General features: G+C 56.6%; 1 protein-coding gene across 1 annotated transcript; it reads left to right on the forward strand.

Moving 5' to 3' along the window:
• The first annotated feature begins 924 nt into the window (after positions 1–924).
• P2RX1 (purinergic receptor P2X 1) lies at positions 925–15327 on the forward strand. Its single transcript, XM_082678921.1, has 12 exons — positions 925–1076; positions 9685–9832; positions 10133–10204; positions 10661–10730; positions 10972–11068; positions 11372–11452; positions 11715–11856; positions 13514–13641; positions 14076–14166; positions 14586–14651; positions 14891–14992; positions 15103–15327. The coding sequence occupies exons 1-12, from the start codon at positions 940–942 to the stop codon at positions 15166–15168; spliced, it is 1200 nt and encodes a 399-aa protein (XP_082535047.1). The 5' UTR covers positions 925–939; the 3' UTR covers positions 15169–15327.
• Positions 15328–18711: the final 3384 nt, after the last annotated feature.

Raw genomic sequence — 18711 nt, forward strand, 5'->3', positions numbered from 1 at the left:
AGCAGCACAGCCAGGGGTGTTCGCTGAGGCGGTCTGATGTCAGGCTTCCCCTGCTGGGCTCTGAGAGCCCCACAGTGATGTGTGACAGACGCGGCCTTCGCCTTGCCTGGGTTCCTGCGCCCTGTGCTGGTTTCAGGGTGGTGGAGGTGCGGCTAGGACAAGAGAGGTGGGGGGATGGAGATGCCAGCCCGACCCTGAGGTTGATTGGGCACGGGCCAGGCTCAGACCCAGAGGGATGGGTGGATGGAAGGTGGTCTATAAGGGCGGGGTGGGGGTCCTGCCCCAGGTTCAGGAAGTGTCAGGCAGCTGGGCTGGAAGCAGCCCTCCTTCCTCTCTGCCCTCCTGGCTGTAGACTCCCAGGGACTGAGCTTTCCACCTGGGGCCAAGGTAGGGTGGGGAGGATGTTTGGATACAAGATGGGTCCCTGGTTTGGGGAGGGCTCCAGCCTGAGGCCACTCCACCCAGGCCCTGGCCTGAGCCCCCAGCTCTGTTCCACCAAGCTCGTGGGGGGCAGACAGCTTTATCTTTGCCTTGTGACGGGTGGCCCATGGTTTCCTGCCAGCAGCTCCCGTTTCCGGAGGCCCAGCAGGGCCCAGGCGGAGCCAGGAGGGGCAGTGGGGCCGGGCCTGGGTGGCCCCCTGGCCCCGCCCCCGCCTATCTTTGGGAATTTATTTGTCCACAGGCACAGCTGGTCCACAGTCCATTGCCTGCCAGGGGCCAAGAGCGGCTCTGACCACCCAAGGACTCTCCCTCCCAACTCAAGTGCTGACAACTGACCTCTGACTCCCGACCTCTGGCCTCACCTTTCCCACCCTGCTCTTCCTAAGGGGCTGGGAAACCTCTAGAAACTTCGCTGTAGACTTGGGTGTTGACGCCTGGCTCACCCCAGGAGCCAAGGCCGGGCAGGGGGCTCGGCTCTCAGCCCCCAGCTGGGCCACCATGGCGCGGCGGCTCCAGGACGAGCTGGCCGCCTTCTTCTTTGAGTATGACACTCCCCGCATGGTGCTTGTGCGCAACAAGAAGGTGGGCGTCATCTTCCGCCTGATCCAGCTCGTGGTTCTGGTCTACGTCATTGGGTGAGTCTGGACGCCCCCCCTGCTGCCCTCCTGCACCAGCCCCCAACCCAGGCCTGTCCTCCAGGCTGATGCTTCCCATGACCCCAAAGAGCCCCTCTTTCCCTCCACGGCCTGTCATGCTTCCTGACAAACCTTTCAGGTGCCATTCAGAAGGAAGGGAAGCCTGCTAACCCGCTGCCTAGGTGGGGACACTGTGACGAGGGGCAGCCCTGCCTCCGGTCATGTGGTGAACAAGAGGCAAAGCCTCTGGGCTCTGAGGAACTGACCCACTGCTAATGGTTCCCTCAAGGGGTGGGGGGGGCATCAGAGGCCAGGGCCCCAGCCAGCCCCAGCCAGAGCCCTTCCACTTCTGACCTCCCAGCCAAGCCACGCAGCTCCTGAGAGATGGAGGCCGCACCCCACTTTACAGGCCAGAGTGGGACGGGCCCTGCACTCACCTGCCCTGCCTAAAGTAAAGGCATCCTGGTCTATTCCAGAACCTGAGCAGAGAAACCTTCAAATTCAGAACACCTGGTGCCTTAATGGTGGCATGTCACACAGAGGTGGGAGGTCCGTTCTGGTCCCGGGGAAGACAGCTCCTTTCTGGGCATCATGGGGCCTGTCCCACCGCCCCAGGGGTGCAGGGGCAGAAGTAGGTGGGACTCCCCTGTGGGCTGCTGTTCTGGGAGCCACGCAAAGGCCATCTTCCTGAAATCGGTCTGGCTGTCTGGGCAGGTGCTTATGTGATCACACGTGTGTGTGGTGTGTGGATGCGTGTGCATCGTACCCAGGGCTCTGTGTGGGGTGCACGTGCCCTCGTGTGTCTGGGCACGAGCCTATCGGGTGTGGTTGCTGGGGGTGCCCCTGGGGCTGGGCGCCCCTGTGTCAGGGACACTATGTCCACTTACAGTGACTCCACAGAGGGCTCCTGGAGGCCTCAAGGCCACTGAAGGGGGTTCAGCCCCCGCTGGGGGGTCTGGGGCACCCAGAAGCCCTGCCCCTCTGGTCTCCGTGTCCCCGTTTTTGCTGTGAGACCAAACTAGGGCGGGCTGACCAGGAGGCCAGTGACCACCTGGTCCCCCTAGGGCCTCTGACATCCAAAACAACCTTCCCTCTGCCCCCCACCCCCTGCCCCCGAGGCCCCAGAGCTGGTTGGGTGGAGCCAGGGCCACGACCCAGCCCTCCGATACCTTTCGGACTCTGCCTCCTTACTGTTCACAAACCAGTTTGATATGTGCAGTGTCATTGAGCTTGTGAGGGAAAGAGACCCAGAGGGGAGCAGTGGGGTTTCCAGGTCACACAGCAAGTCAGCATCCAGGCCCAGTTAGAACTGGGGCCTCCTGATCCCCAGCCTTGACTCTGCCTTCTCTTCCCCTCCTCACAAGGGCTCTGAGAACCCTTCTAATGGGGCCCCGATGTGTTTCCACCATTAGCCACACTCCTGACCCTCCAGCGGGGAGAGAGCTTGCCCACAGGCCCAGCGCATCGCTCCCACCAAGAGGCTGGGAGAACGTTGTCCTCACCGTGGCCCCCATGGTTCCCCATCTCTGCTCTCGGGTCAGCACTGCCAGACCTCCTTTTGTGTGTTGGTGACAGACTGTCAGAGGGAAAGGCACAGTCCTCCCACCCCACTCCCAGCTGCAGCAGATGCCCCAAGCCACCATCCAGTCCTGAACACATGCCTCCAGTGACAGGGACCTCACTACCTGCCTCCTTCCCTTCCTCTCTCCCAAGACAGTGCACTCAGTTTCCAAATGGATGTGGCCTCCTCAGTGTTGGTGAGACTCAGAGACACTGAATGATTTAGCCTGGTTCTCACAGCTAGAAAAAGGCTGAACCAGGACTTGAATCCAGCTGTGTGACTCCAAAGTTGGACTTGATATCCTGGAAAGGAAACATGCTCAGAGAGGGGCACTGACCTGCCCCAGTCACAGAGCAGAGGGAGGCAGGCAGAGTCCCTGGAAACACCCACCAACCCCCAGACTCCAGCTGGGGCTGCCACTCCTGCTGTCTCTGGTGCCGCCACTCCTGCTGTCTCTGGTGCCCTCGTCTGGCCACTGCCCACTGCTGCACTGACCGCTCAGCTAGGCACCCGCAACTGCTGACCAAACCCAGCCTGCACTTTGTCTTACAATTTCAGACCTCAGTTTCCCAGCTGTTCCACAGAGCAGGGGTTAGGGGACCCCCTCCAAAGACATTGTCTGCAGGCTCAATAATTTGCCCTTTTCTGAGGAGGGATGGCCTATCTTTAATTGCCCCCCCTTCCCAAGGGCCCTGTCTGTCAGACTCTCTGGTCCTGTGGGCATTGCAGGGGCACAGAGGGGAGCATAGAAGAGCCAGACACCCCAACCCCAGAGACAGAGAGATAGTCCAGATGGGGGGTGGGCAGACACAGAGACAGAACTGGACAGAGGGACAGACATTGGAACACAGCACTCAGATGAAGAGAGAGGCCCTGAGGCTCAGATATGGAGAGGGAATTATTGAGACAGAGGCAGAGAGGCTGAGATGCTGAGAACTCGAACAGACTCCGAGGAGGGAAACTGAGGCTGTTTTCTCTGTCAGTCACAATCCTCCGGGAAGTCGAGGGCAAGTGGAGGGAGCGGACCTGAGGCCCTGGCGGCCTGAGCTAAGATGTCACTCTTTTTATCTCAAATTGGGATGGTTTAATTTGCCGTTAAAGCTGTCTCCTGGGAGGTGATGAGCTCTCTGTAACTGGAGGTGTGCAGGCAGTGAGCTGTCATCCATGACCTCGCAGGCCCATACAAGAGGTGTGTTGGGATATGTCCCTGTCTGGGGGGCTCTGGCTGCACACACAGGAGGGTCTCAAGGGGATTTATGAATGCTGCTTGGGGAGGGGAGCCTGGGAAGACTTCCTGGAGGAGGTGGCACAGTGGTAGAACCAGCCTTGAGCAAAGGCCTGGAGGCTCTAGTCCAGGCAGTCCTGCTCTTGGCTTTCCCTCAGGCCTCCTGTGCGCCCCTACACAGAGCTCATGAAATCACATGCCTCTGATCTTGGAGTGCACCAATCAGAGATAAGGAGAGATAGCAATTATTGCTGGGAGAGACACATCCAGGGACACTTCCATAGCATCTTCTTTGTGCCTAGGCCTGTGTCAGGTTCCCTGGGACAGAGGTGGGGTACAGGGTGGGCAGGGGGAGAGAGAGAAGATGAGGATGAGTTAGCTGGAACTTCTTGGTTCCTAGGGACTGAAACCCAATCAAAATGGGTTAACAAGGGAGGATGAGGGTATTAACTGGTTTGTGTAACTGAAAAATCAGTGTGGGCTTCAGGCCTGGCTGGATCCTCCCTGATGAGGGTGCAGGAGCATGTTCTATGGGAAGATGAGGAACTCAGGTTGGTCCCATTGGGTTCTCCAAGGAAGCTAGGCAGGATCTTCTCAGCTCTGCTTTCCTCTGTGGAGGCCTCATTCTCAGGCAGGCTCTCTGCCCTCAGAGTGGAAAAATGGCCACCAGCAGCCCTGGGGCACAAAAGCGTCTTCTCCTCCAGAGTTCCAGCAAAAGTCCCAGGTCCATCTCTTATCGGCTGTGGTTGGGTCATGTGCCCATCCCAGAACCAGTTGTTGTGGCCAAGGAAAGGGAATGTCCTGACTGGTGGAGCCTGGTTGGGTACCCACCTCGCTTCAGGCACTTCTGCTGGAAAGCAGAGTGTGATCAAAGGTCCTGGGGCAGGGAAGGAACACCCAAAGAGTCACTAGGGCTAGGCTGAGGGAGCATGAATAGAGACAGGGAGAGGAAGTGGAGGAGTGAGCAGGGCCACTGGCTCAGGCCTCTCAATGCTGAGTTGAGGGATATGGGCTTTCTCCTGCAGGTGGTGGGGAGCCATGGAAGGGTGTCTAACAGGGGAAGGCCCAGGGCAGGCAGGTGCTGGGGTAGGGGGTGGAGGCCAGAGGCAGGACAGCTGTGAAGAGGCAGCAGTGATAAGAGGTGAGGGTGAGGCCAAGGCAGAAGCAGCGAGCATGGAAGACAGGTCATCATCCCAGCGGGCCCCGCACGGGGGGTGGCCACAGCTCAGCTTCTGCCCACCGTTGCTGCATCAGGACATGTGCCCAGCATGGCCAGAGTTCCTGACTTCTCAAGAGCAGTGGGAAATTGGAAATTATGGGTGAAAGGAACATCTCTTGGTTTTTAGAGGTTGATGATTCAGTCAAAACACTTACAGACATAAATCATCAGCCTGACTTGTCTGCAGACTGCACGTTGATGAACCTCTGAGCCCCGGTGTGGGCCCCAGCTCTGAACTCAGTCCCTCCTGGGCCCGGAGCCTGGTCTTGCCTCTCTCCAAGGGTGCTCTGCCCAATAGCCCGTGGCCCAAGGCTATACCCTGTATCACCAGCCACATGCCCTGTCCTCCCTGCCGCACGCGAGCTGCCCCGGCATCTGCCCCAGCTCCTCTTGTGTCTCAGCCTCCCCACAAGAAGCCCTCTGGGTTCTTTGATGAAAGCCAAGGGGAGATGGGAAGGATGGAGGGATGCAAAGAATGGGGGCATGAGAGGGAGGGTGCCGTGTCCAGGCTGTGAGCCTGGGGGTTGGGGCAAGTATGGCCCCGTCCTTCAGGATGAGGGCACCAGAGAAGGAAGTTCTGTGGGAAGATGAGGCGTTCAGTTTGGTCCGGTTGAAGTTTTGTTTTGAGATAGATTTCACAAGTCATAACGTTCACCCTTTTAAAGTACACAAGTTGGTGGATTTTAGTGTAATCACGAAGTTGTGCAACCATCACCACTATCTAATTCCAGAACGTTTGCGCTATTCCAAAAGGAGCCTCACACCCCTTAGCAGCCACTCCCCGTCGCGCCTCCCTACCCCTTGCTCTGCCTATTTTGGACGTTTCATAAAGATCAAATCGTACAATATGTGGCCTTTTTGTGTCTGGCTTCTGTCACTTAGCACCATGTTTGCAAGGTTCGTCCACGTTGGTTGTAACACGTTTCAGTTTTCAGTCCTTTTAATGGCTGAATAATATTCCACTGTATGGAAATTCCACACTTAGCTGGGCATTTGGGTTGTTTCCACTTTTTGCTTGTGAATAATGTTGTGAACATTTGTGTATAAGTTTCTGTGTGGACATGTTTTCCGTTCTCTTGGGTATTCGGTTCTAGGAGTGGAGTTGCTGGGTCAAATGGTAATTCCATGTTTAACTTTCTGAGGACCTTCCAGACTGTTTTCCAAAGGGTCAAGTTAAGTTGGAGGTACCTATGAGATGTCTGGGAGGGGGGTGGGAGGGTAGGCAGGGCAGGGGGGGAGGAATCTGTGTCACCAAACAGTTGGAGGTTCAACATTTGCATAAGTTCTTTTTTTTTTAAATGTTTATTTATTTGGCTGCACCGCGTCTCAGTTGCGGCATGCAGGATCTTCGCTGGCATGTGGGATCTAGTTCCCTGACCAGGGATCAAACCTGGGCCCCCTGCATTGGGAGCACGGAGTCTTAACCACTGGACCACTAGGAAAGCCCCTATATAAGTTCTTTGAGTGCAGAATTTTGGTTTGTTTTTCCTTGGCACATAATAGGGGTCCGATAAATAAATATCTGTTGAATGACTGAATGTGTGGAACTGAATCTCGGAGGAGAGTGCAGAAGTGGAGATAAAAAATCGGGGACAAAGTGTGCCCGCAACAGCACACACAAGGTTCTGCCTGGGCTGAGAATGGAAGCCAGAGGATGGGGACAGATCGACATTTAAGGAGGAATTGGTGAAGGAGGACCAGAGACCGTAAATAAATAGGATTATTTTATCACGTGCTTGCTGCATGCCAAGCACTGTGTTAATTTCCTTAAAAAGAACTCATGGGAACGTCCTCCACACCATCACCTAGACTCTTTTTCTTCCTGGAGCCCAGCCCACGGCTCAGTGAGGGGTAGGGCCTTGCTTGTAAATATCTGTGGAACGATCAGCATCTTTGAGGTAGGTGCCTTCACCTCCTTTTACTGAGACGTCTAGTGCTCAGAGAGGTTTAGTCTTTAGCCTGAAGCCACGCAGCTGGTGAGTGGCGGTGCTGGTGTGTGAACCTCGGCCTCTGTGACTCCAGAGGCCACACTCTCAGCCACTCCACCATGGCTGTTGAAGAAGAGAGACTACTGAGGATGAGGAGGAGAGAATGGAAAAGAGAATTTCTGGAAGGGGAGGGGCTTCTGAAGATGCCAGTGTCTTTGGCATCAGACCCCCTTGGTGGCCTTCCTGGGGTGTTGACCACAAGACCGGATCACGGAGAGCATGGCTTTGGAGGGAGAGGCCTGGCGCCATGGTCATTCCGGTATTATCAGAACCGAGGTCATTGATGTCAGATTTGGGCCACAGGACTGACAGCCCCTGGGAACGGACACAGCCTGGAATGGCTACATCAGCCCTGGGGCACAGCCTCCGTGTGGCTCCTGGCAGACACATTGATGCCAGACTGCTCAGTGGCGGGGCCAGGGTCCTGGGCTGGGGAGCCTCGAGCCTGGGTCTGCCTCTGACTCGGGAGGGACACTCCCTCAGGCCTCAGTTTTTCTATCTATACGGTGAGGAGTTGGTTCTGAGCAAAGAGAGAAATGCTGCTACTAGGATGTCAGGGATCGGGGGGCCCAGGAGGCAGGCCGGTGACCTCTCTCTCCTGCAGCGTGTTCAGAGTGCGGAGCAGCTCCCCGTCATCCCCCTCAGTAGCAACTTCACACTTGGACCTGGAGCCAGAGGCCTTCCTGGAGGAAGGAACCTAAGGAGACTGGGGGAATAGGTGATGGCCCACCCTCCCTGACGGGGCTGGAGGCAAGCAGGCAGGCTCAGGCTTTGTCATGCCTCACCTGTTGCCATCTGAGACCTGCAGGGGGCAGCAGTGACCACGCTTAAGCTTGGGAGGGGTTGTCTGGGCTCCAGCACCAGGCTTTGGGGGTTGAGGGGGCTTGGAGAAGGAGAGGAGTAGACTATAGGAGGGGAGAGGACGACATTGGTGGGCTGCCTTCCTGGAGCCTGGAGCAGGGAGACAGCCCCCAGAGAGCTAGTGGTGACTGGGAATAGGAGGCCTGGAGAACTCCGTCATGGGTCCTGAGCTCTGGGGGACAGAAGAAGGGCTCTGAGCTCTGCTTTGGACGGGTGGGCTAAAGGTAGGGTGAGGGGTGACAGGGGCAGAAACACACCTCCCCACAGTCAGCCACAGCCACAAGTGTGCTCACAGATTTGCCCTGGAGATACACAGCTACACACTCTGATGGATACCATGGACACACACACACACACACACACACACACACACACACACACAGAGTTACAATGAATCGCCAAGATTCTTTCCTGAAGGAAGGGGACCACACCCTGGAGAGAAGTATTATCCACAACTCTCACTTGTAAGCTACGGAAACCAAACCCAAATTGGCTTAAATAAAGGAAAAGAATTTATTAACTTATATAACTGAGAAGTCCAGAAGTGACTTTTCAACATGCTTCAGGTGTGGCAGGATCCAGGTGCTCAAGCAACATTGTCAGGGGTCTGCCCCTCTCCATCTACTGGCCTGGCTTTTCTCTAAGCTGGCTTCATTCTCAGGCTTGCTGTCTCCGTGAGGTAACACAGATGACTAACCATACCTTGCTTAGCCACCCAACAGAGAGGACGTTTCTTTCCCAGTAATTCCCAGAAAAATTCGGGCTGCGTTGCTGAAACTCCTCAGGGTTGTGTGCCCATCCTTAGACCCATTGCTGTTGCTAGGGCAATGGAACATTGATTGGCAAACCCTGGTCGTGTGCCCCCCACTGTGGGGCTAGGAGGGAGGTTGACCCCACTAAACCTCCCAGATTGGAAGTGGAGAACCCAGAGGAGCAGGGGTTCTTGATGCTGGGAGGGGAAGGCCAGAATCTCCCGAGAAAGCTGGGAGACCTCCAGCCTGACCCACACCCACAAGGGCCTCATCTGGGGCCAGATGCTGTGAGCCCTTCAAAGGGCCACTTGCCCCTCCGGTTTCCCTTCCAGTCAGTCCCCCTCCCCAAGAGCTCCCAGCATGGCTGAGATAATAGTAGCTAATGTCTATACAGTGCTTAGCCCATGCCCGTTTCCATTCCAAGTGCTTTCACAGTCATTAACTCACAACATAAGTAGTATTGGTACTATTATTGTTTACATTTTACAAGGAAACTGAAACAGAGAGGGATTTGCCCTAAACAGAGACTAGTTTACCCTCATACAGCCTGTGAGATTCAAGCCCAGACTCTCGGGCACCAAAGGCCAGGCTCTCGGCCATCATCATACTCTGCTGTTTCTCAGCGGGAAGAGCTCAGGAAGGAAGGAGATAGGGATGAAGACTGGAGTCCAAGCAGCTTGGCCTCCAACAAATGCTACTCTTGGAAAAGGCTCTGAAAGAGACCTTCAGGGGCTCTGCTCCCTGGCCAACCAGTAAGAGTATTTTCATAGTGAAAAGAATGGTAGAACCCTAGGCACAGGCCAGCAGGGGGAGCAGGTGAGGGTTTCCAGCCTCCAGTCCCAGATGTAGCTTTAGGAACGGAGAGTGGCTCAGAGATGCGTCTGGGGAGGGGAAGGGAAAGGACTTGACACGTCCAGCTGGTGCCGGAAGGGGCGGTGGCCCACAGCCTCATGCCATCCTTGAATGGCTCCGGCCAACTCTGGCCCCTCTGCCCCCCTGCAGGTGGGTGTTTGTCTATGAGAAGGGCTACCAGACCTCGAGTGGCCTCATCAGCAGCGTGTCTGTGAAACTCAAGGGTCTGGCTGTAACGAAGCTCCCAAGCCTGGGCCCCCAGGTCTGGGATGTGGCTGACTACGTCTTCCCAGCCCAGGTGAGCAGACTCGGGGGTGCACCTTCCACCCACAGGGCTTGCTGGCTCAGAGCTGGGTTAGGCTCCGTCCCACCTCCCTGGGGGACCAGCCTAGCTCCTCTCTCTCTCTGGGCCTCAGATTCCCTGTGAGTGAGGGGCGGAAGCAGCCTCATAACATCACCCCAGTCTGATGTCGTGGGTTATGGAGGCTGCTGGGTGTCCTGTGGGTTCTGGGGGCTTGCTAGGGCAGTGCTTGGGTTCTTGGGGCTCTTCTCCCAGCTCAGAGCCCTGCCCTCCCCTCCCCCTGCCTCTCACTTCCAGGGGGACAACTCCTTTGTGGTCATGACCAATTTTATCGCCACCCCCCGGCAGGCCCAAGGCCACTGTGCAGAGGTGAGGACTGTTGCCCATCCCCCCTTCTTGGACCCACAGGGGAAAATAACATAGAAGAGGAGGCCCCCTTGGGCATTGGAGGGGAAGCCAGGTAGGCTTCCTGCGGCACCACAGTGGTGGAATCTCAGGCATAAGTTCACACCCGGTAATGGCCCACCACTGGCGGTTGCTGAGGCTTCCCTCCCAGCTGTGTGCCACGCAGGATGCTGAGCCTCAGTGCCTGCCCAACCCCCAGGCCCCAACCTCCCCTACCCCTGCTGTGACATCAGCACTAGGGCAGCTGGGCATGAGCCCAGAGGGTCCTGGGAGGGGACTGGGGGAAGGAGGCTGTGATTAAGCGTCACTCCAAAGGGGTCTGAGACTCTGCCCCACACCCTAGGGCCATGCAGGGGGCGGGGGGATCTTCTTAGGACCCTACCCAGGGGACCTGGGGCCAGCAGCTCTCCCCTTCCCCAGAACCCAGAAGGGGGCACGTGCACGAATAATAGTGGCTGCACCCCGGGAAAGGCAGAAAGGAAGGCCCAAGGTAAGGTCGGCCTCCTCCTGTCCCCCTCCACAGCCTGTCAGTTCCAGGCTTCCTCCACCAGGATGTCCTTCCTGCTCTCTCTCTTCCCGCCACCTTGACCTTGGCCTCCCCTGTCCCAGAACCAGCCAGGCTTCTGCTCTTGGGCGCCCCATCAATGGGGGCTCCTAGGAGTGGGGCCTGGGGGTTCTCCTCTGCACCCCCAGCTTGGGGTGGGCACCCAGGGGTTCCACCCTTGCTCCAGGCATCCGCACAGGCAAGTGTGTGGCCTTCAACGACATCGTGCATACGTGTGAGATCTTTGGCTGGTGCCCCGTGGAGGTGGATGACAACATCCCATGGTAATGCCCTGTCCTTCCAGGGAGCTGGGAGCAGGGTCCCCAGCCCAGACTAGAGGAGCATCTGGATCTGTGCTCTGTCCCCCCTTCTTCCAACCCCACCCTCACCCCATCTGTGCAGCTCAGGCCAAAGATGCCCCAGCCTCTGCTCAAGGGGCCTGAGAGTCCACATTACATCATGCCCACCCCTCCAATGACTCAGGAAGATCCCATAGGCTCTCACAGCCCCACACGCCAAGCCCAGCTCTGGTAGGCACACGAAGGACTCCTGGGGAGGGGGCAGTAGGTGAGTGCCGTCTCCTCCAGCCCTGCCCTTCTCCGAGAGGCCGAGAACTTCACTCTCTTCATCAAGAACAGCATCAGCTTTCCACGCTTCAAGGTCACCAGGTTTGTGGGAAAAGCGGGCAGAGATGCAGGCGGAGGCTGCTCCAGCCGGTCTTAACCTGTCACCTCTGTCACCCTGCACTCATGCTGAGTTCCTTCTGGAGGCAGAAGCTTGGGCTGGGCCCCTGGGGTGGGCTGCCTTCAGTCTCCAAGGGCTAGGGGAGGGGCGTCTCTAGGGCCCGGGAGGGGTCCCCAGAGCTCCCAGGCATGGTGGGTGCCCTCCCAGCTGGCATGCTGCCACCACCAATGCCGTCTGCCCCTGTAGGCGCAACCTGGTGGAGGAGGTGGATGCCGCCTACATGAAGACCTGCCTCTATCACAAGACCTTGCACCCACTGTGCCCAGTTTTCAAGCTCGGCTATATGGTACAAGAGTCAGGCCAGAATTTTAGCACCTTGGCCGAGAAGGTATGGTGCCAGCCGAGTGGGGAGGGCTGGGCCCCCAGATCATCAGGCCCAAAAAGACTTTTCAGGCCCAGTTAACCCCCGCACCGCACCCAGTCCCTAGCGTGGGCCGAGCATATATATAGATCTATCCCCTAATACTGGGGGCCCCTGTGGTTCAGGCCTGTGTCCTCAGCAGGGCCTGGCATGGACCTGGCACAGAGGAGGTGCCCAGAATGAATGGCCATAGGCAGATGTCACTTGGCTGTCTTCCGAGGGCCCAGTGTTTTTTAAATATTAGATACAAGCAGCTTAAATCCCATGGCCCATGGCCCTGGGAAATCCTGTGCCTGCCCAGGTTTCCTGGGAATTCTGGAGGCTGAGATGCACACAGTCACGTGGGATTCCCAGAGAAACGTTACCTTATAAGGAGCACAGACCTGTCTGACTGGGTTCAGATCCTGGCTCAGACAAGTCTCTTACCTTGTGAGTCTGCGCTTTTGCACCTGTAAAGTGGGAGCAGTAATAGTGCAAGTCTCTCGGGATTGCCTTGAGGGCACGGGACAGCACTTCAGGGTGGCCTGGCCCAAGGCACCCTAGGTACATGCTCCCTTGTGAGCCTTATCATCCGCTCCTGTGGGATCCAGGGATGGAAATCAGCCCCTCTCTGTGACATCACACACCAAAACGACTCACCCACAGTGCCTTTATGGAGAACACGGGTCAGCAAACTTTTTCTTTAAGGGGCCAGAGAATAAGTATGGGCCACAGGTCACATGGTCTCTGTTCTAGCCACCCAGGTCAGCTGCTGTAGGGCAAAGGCAGCCACAGGCAATGTGAAAACAGATTCGGCCCTGAGGCCTCAGTTTGCCAACCCCTGGAGGGGGTTTACACAGTAGCAACACACAGGACCAGAAAGCTGAATGTTAGCTTCCCCTGTTCCTAAAAATCTCCCTGCCACCCCCAGTAGGAACTTCTCACCCATCACCATTGTCGGTAGGCATCTAGCCTCCCGCCTAGCTGCCCAGCTCCACACGCAACTCTCCTCTTGCTCAGCCCACCTGTCCCTGATCCTTGCCTCGCCCAGAGGGGCTTCACTTTCTCAGGTTTTCTCTTCCCAGCCCATGTCTTTACAGACTCCCTCTTTAATTCAACAGCTATTTACTTGCCTCCTGCGCTGTGACTCAGGAGTCAGTGCAAATGAGACAGACAGCTCCACCCTTGTGGAGTTTACAGTCTTGGAAGAGATGCGTTAATAATCACACAAAATAAAGGTGTGGTTACAAAGTGACACGTGTTCTAGAAGAGAACACAGAGGGAATCACAAGGGCATATTTTAGACTGGGGGTGGTGGTCAGGGAAGGCTTCCCAGGAGAAGTGACCAAAGGATGAGAAAGAACCAGCCTTGTGGGGAATGGTGGTGGGCGGGGGTGGGGGTGGGTGGGGGGAGTGACTGCTTGTGCAAAGACCCTGAGGTAGGAAGAACCTGGTGTATTCTAGAAACTGTCAGAAAGCTGGAATGTGATGGGTGGGAGGCAGGACCAGAGAGGGTGATGGGACCTCAACCCTGAAGCAGCTCCTCAGTGTCTCTTCTCAAACAGACAGAAAACAGCTGCACCAGCTGTAAGGCAGGAGTTCTTGATCCTAAACCCCGGATCTTGAGGGCCTGTGTCCCTGGTAGGGCGGGGTGGTAGGCATCACCATCGACTGGCACTGTGACCTGGACTGGCATGTGCGACACTGCAAACCCGTCTACGAGTTCCACGGGCTGTATGAAGAGAAAAAACTGTCTCAAGGCTTCAACTTCAGGTGCCTGCCGGGCCCCCACCAGTGCATCCTTCCTTGGCGTCCTGCGGGCTTTTCTACTCCCAGAACCCCTTAAGGCCAAGCAAGTGTCCCCGGGAGGGGAGCAGCGGATCCTAGGAAACTCCCATTCTCCCGGAATTGACCAAGCAGGGAGCACGGGCCCAGAGGCCTGAGCCCTGCCCCTGGCTCTCGGTTCCCTTGAGGCCCACCTGGCCAGGACTGGCTGGGGAGATTGCCCACATCAGGAGTTAGGGCAGCGGTTGAGTACAGCATTCCTGGAATGAGGCCTGCGATTCCCCCTCTATATAATGTTGGGGGGCACGGGGCTGTCCTCATGGACCTCTAAGGGCTCCTGTATCCCTGATGCTGTGGAAACTCTGGACCCAAGACAGTTCTCCATCACCCACCCTCTCCTGCAACCTCTCCCCTTCCCCAAGGTTTGCCAGGCACTTCGTGGAGAATGGGACCAACTACCGGCACCTGTTCAAGGTGTTTGGGATTCGCTTTGACATCCTCGTGGACGGCAAGGTGAGTGTCCAGTGTGAGGGGTAGCCAGAGACACACTCTCAGTTCCTGCCGGTGCTTGTTGGGTGTCTGTGGTTAGAGGCGACAGGAAGTTGGATGGGCCTCATTCAGCACTTCTACATCTGATAACAGAGGGACCCAGATGCTGTTGAGGGCAGGGCTTTCCAGCCTGTGACCACACCTCCCTCACTGTCTCCCCTTGTCCAGGGAGGGCAGAGTCAAGGTCAAAACCCAGGGCTCCCAAGCAGCAGCTGGGTCTCCATGCAGAGCCAGAGCCGTGGGCAGCAGGCTGTGGGACCAGCTGCCAGTGGAGGGTGGGGAAGGCCCCTTGCTCCCGGCCCGGTCTCAGCGCTCCTGTGGAAGGCCTTTTCCACCAGACCCTTCTGACTGTTAACCTTCTTTCCCCTGGGCCCTGCCACCAGGCTGGCAAGTTTGACATCATCCCCACCATGACCACCATTGGCTCTGGGATTGGCATCTTTGGGGTGGTAAGTGCTGAGGTCATGGGGTCACTGCGCCGGGGTCAGGCCCTCCCCTTCCACACCTCAGCAACAAGTCTCCCATCCCAGACCTGACCGAAATTGTTCCCTATTACTGAGCCCACCCCACCTCCCTAGACCCGCACACAGTATGTCTGAGGAAACTGGGGCCCAGAGCTGGGGCAGGACAGAGGTGGGGAGTGGAGGGTCCTGTCCCCACCCCCAGGTTCCCGTGCGCCGCCCCTCAGGCCACGGTTCTCTGCGATCTGCTGCTGCTCCACATCCTGCCCAGGAGGCACTACTACAAGCAGAAGAAGTTCAAGTACGCGGAGGACATGGGGTCAGGGCCGGTAAGAGAACTCCCGGAGCCAGCCCTGCAGAGGCCCCAGGCCTGCGTGTCTGTGCCGGGGAACCAGCTGCTTCCCCCGGGATGACTTTCATCCCCCCAATGTTTACACAGGAGGCGCACGACCCTGCGGCCACCAGCTCCACCCTGGTTCTGCAGGACAACGTGAAGACATCCTGACCTCTGTCCCCCCCCTCCTACTGGACACAGCAGGCAGGGAGCCTGGTGGGGTCTCAGCCAGGGTGGAGGGGTCTCCCCAGGAGCGCTCCCACCCTCTCGGCCAGGCAGACACCAGGTTGCCGGAAGCTCAGGGTGGACTCTGGGAGAGTCCTGCACAATTCTGGGCTCTGGCTCCAACTCTGCAGCCCCCAAGGGAGCCTCACACCAGCCTCAGCCACTCCTGGCCCCAGGTTTTATGCCTCTCCCTCTGGGCCCTTGTCCATCCATCCTACTCCCTCATGTCTCCAGACCTCTGCTGTCCCATATGGCAGCCACTAGCCATCGGTGACTATTTAAATTAATTAAGATTGAATAAAATTAAAACTTCAGTTCCTCAAATAGCCACATTACAACTGCTGAATACACGCATATGGCTGTGGTTGCCCTATTGAACCACATGGAACGTTTCCAGCATCGCAGAAAGTTCTGTTGGACAGCTCTGCTTGAACCCTGTTTCTTACTGACCCCAGATTTCCCTGGGATGCTTATCAACAGTGCTGGCACCGGGGGATTCCCTGGCAGTCCAGTGTTTAGGACTCTGCGCTTTCATTGCCAAGGGGCCTGGGTTCGATCCCTGGTCAGGGAACTAGGATCCCACAAGCTGCGAGGCCAAAGGAAAAAAAAAAAAAAAAGAAAAGCAGTGCCAGCAGCTGGGTGCGCCCCAGACCTCCGGGACCAGAAACTCCACGTCTGGTCACATGGTCTGCAAGCACAGCAAACTCTTCAGGTCATTTTCAGGACCTAAGTTTTAGAACCGCTCCTGATCAGGTATCAGACTTAGCTGGGGCCGGCATCCCCTGGCAGGTGCGGGCCTTGAGCAGGTGTGTGGTGTGCTCACAGGCCACACGGTGTCTCATGCACTCCTCCCCCACGTGCACACTCACCCGCATGCACGCTCACCCGCACGCACAGCCCCCCCTCCCATCCACACTGTGTGTTTGAACAGCTTGGGCCCTGCAAACACAACCATCTGAACACACCTACACCCCCAGGCGCAGACTCATGGTCCATGCCACCCCGCCTCTGTGGGGATGTGCTTCTCCTCAAGTGTGTCAGGCCAGGACAGCCCCTTCTAGTGATGAATCCTTACTCAGCTACCTCTGGTCGGCGTGGGAGCCTCACCCGAATCCTGGGCTCTCTGCCTGTGAGCCAGCCCCAGCTCCCGGGGCCTGCCCGGCCCTGTGTGAACACAAGGTCTGGGAAATCAAGGGCTGGAGTGTAATAAGAGGATTGGTGAACGAGTTCAAACCTCTGCCTTCCGCCCTTTCTTCCCAGCCCTCTCTGAAACCCAGTGTCCGCAGCTGTGAAACACGGGGCTGAGCTGAGCGATCTTTGAGATCCTTTTGGGTCTCTCCGTGGGAGGTGGTGAGCTGACCCTTATGCAGAGGCAGTGCTGGGCATCAGCTCACCTCTATCCAGGGTCCGCTGTCCTGGCACGGCCCCAGTCATTGGAGATCTTCCCAACCCTCCTCACGCCCCTCCCCCGGCTTTGAAAGGCCCGGCACTGGGACAAGCAGAGACCCCAGGAGTGGCCTCATGAAAGCAGGGGTGAGGAAGGGGCTGGCTGTCCCAGGAGGGAGATCGGATGGAATCCCAAAGAGGGGAGGAAGGTCTTGACTGGAGACAGTGTGGAAGGATCCTCCAGGGACCCTGCTGTGGGCATGACCCTCTGGCCAAGCAGGGTCTCTGGGCACCCCCATCACCATGCTCTGTCTAGACCAGTGTTGTCCGACACCAGTGATGGAACAGTGTCTATCTGTGCTGTCCAATGTAGTATTCACATTGTGGACGTTAAGTATTTAAAATGTGGCTCATGCAACCAAGGAACTGAATTTTTTATTTTATTCATTTGAATTTAACTCGCCACGTATGGCTAGTGGCTACCATATTGAACATCACAGGCTAGCCCCTCCCCTCTCCCTCAGGCCCTTGGCCTCCTGCCGTCTTCCCCGGCCAAGAGCCATCCCTCGGATTTTACAAGACAGGCACTCCCTCTTCTTCCCTCCCTTCCTTCTCCAGATCTACCTGCTTGTGCACCTCCAGTCCCCTTCCCTCCCGAGTGAGCAGAGGATTCCTCCCTGGAAATCATGCCTCCCCCAGCCTGGAGGCCGCCTCTCCTCTCTCCCGCTCCCCTCCTGCCTCCTCGCAGCCCACATTTCCCTGCTGCTCTGCCTGCTCTCCGTTCACTGCCACCACCATTCCAGAAAGACCAGTCTACACTTCCCTCTGGGTCCCACCCTCTACAATTGGCCTCCAGCCCCTACCCCCACTTCTAGATGCCCTTGCCAAGGTTACCAGCGGCGTCCTTGTTGCCAGATGCAAGCAGACACTTCAGCCCATATCCTGCTCAGCCTGTCAGCCTCTGACACTGTTGGCTGAGCCCTCCTTTGTTGAAAGATTTCCTTCCAGCAGCTCCTAGGACCCACCCTCTCCAGATTTTCCAGTCAGCCTGGAGTGTAGGGATAAGATAGTTTTCAATTGCAACTCTGTCACTGTGTGTCCTTGGGCAAGTTGCTTAACTCTCCAAGCCTCCTCTGTGAGTCAGGGGTAATAATAGCCTCTACTCAGGTTGGGGTAAGATAAGATGCATAAAGTACCTAGCACAGAGCCTGGCACACAGTAGTGCTCTGCCCCTGCCTCTATCCTCTCTTTCAATGGCAGAGTCAGCTAGCTGTCCCCAGGTTCTTGGCTGGGTGTGTGGCTGCCTAGAATGGAAGCTGCATTTCCCAGCCTCCTCTTGCAGCTGGGTCTGGTCATGTGACTGTTATAGCTAATTGGATGTATGTGGAAGCGTCATGTGACGCCTTCTGGGAACTTTCCTTAAAAGAGAGCTGGTGCAGATCCTTTGCCTTCTTCTTCTTCATCCTTGTCTCCATCCCACTGCCTGGAATGTGTGCGTGATGGTTGGAGCTCTAGCCACCATCCTGAATCACGAGGACAAGAGTCAAATCCAGAAGTGGCTGGAGTAGTGAGTGGAAAGAGCCACATCTGGGAGGTCTTTGTGGAGCACAGCTGACATACTGTTACCCCAAAACTGGGTTCACCTTCTGGTGGGTGTTGAGCCCAAAGACACAACCAAGCCAAAGAGTGGGAGAAGGAGACACTTATTACCTGAGGCAAGTAAGGAGAACACTGGGGATCTTTCCCAAAGCAGTGTCTCCCCGAATGGCAAAATTGTGGAAGTGTTAAGCTACGGGTACATGCATATTCGTGAAGAGGCTTGGGCAGTGTACGCATCATAGAATTGGGGCAAAGGTTGACAGAAGCGTCAGAAAAGATCAACATCATCCCTCAGGTTCTAGTTGATCTGGTGGTTGAAGGGGGTTTAAATTCTGCAAAACAGCTCTTTTAAGAAAGTATTTCAGGCTAATCTGAAGTACTCAAACAGAACTGGGAGTCTTTACAACTGCTCTATTATCTTTGCTATTGTTATTTCTCCACCTGATAACAGCTGCTTGTTCCTCCATTCTTTTGTTCCCTTATGATCATTAATTACTGAGACCT

This window comes from Grampus griseus (genome assembly GCF_964374135.1).
Source record: "Grampus griseus genome assembly, chromosome: 20".
Taxonomy (NCBI): domain Eukaryota; kingdom Metazoa; phylum Chordata; class Mammalia; order Artiodactyla; family Delphinidae; genus Grampus; species Grampus griseus.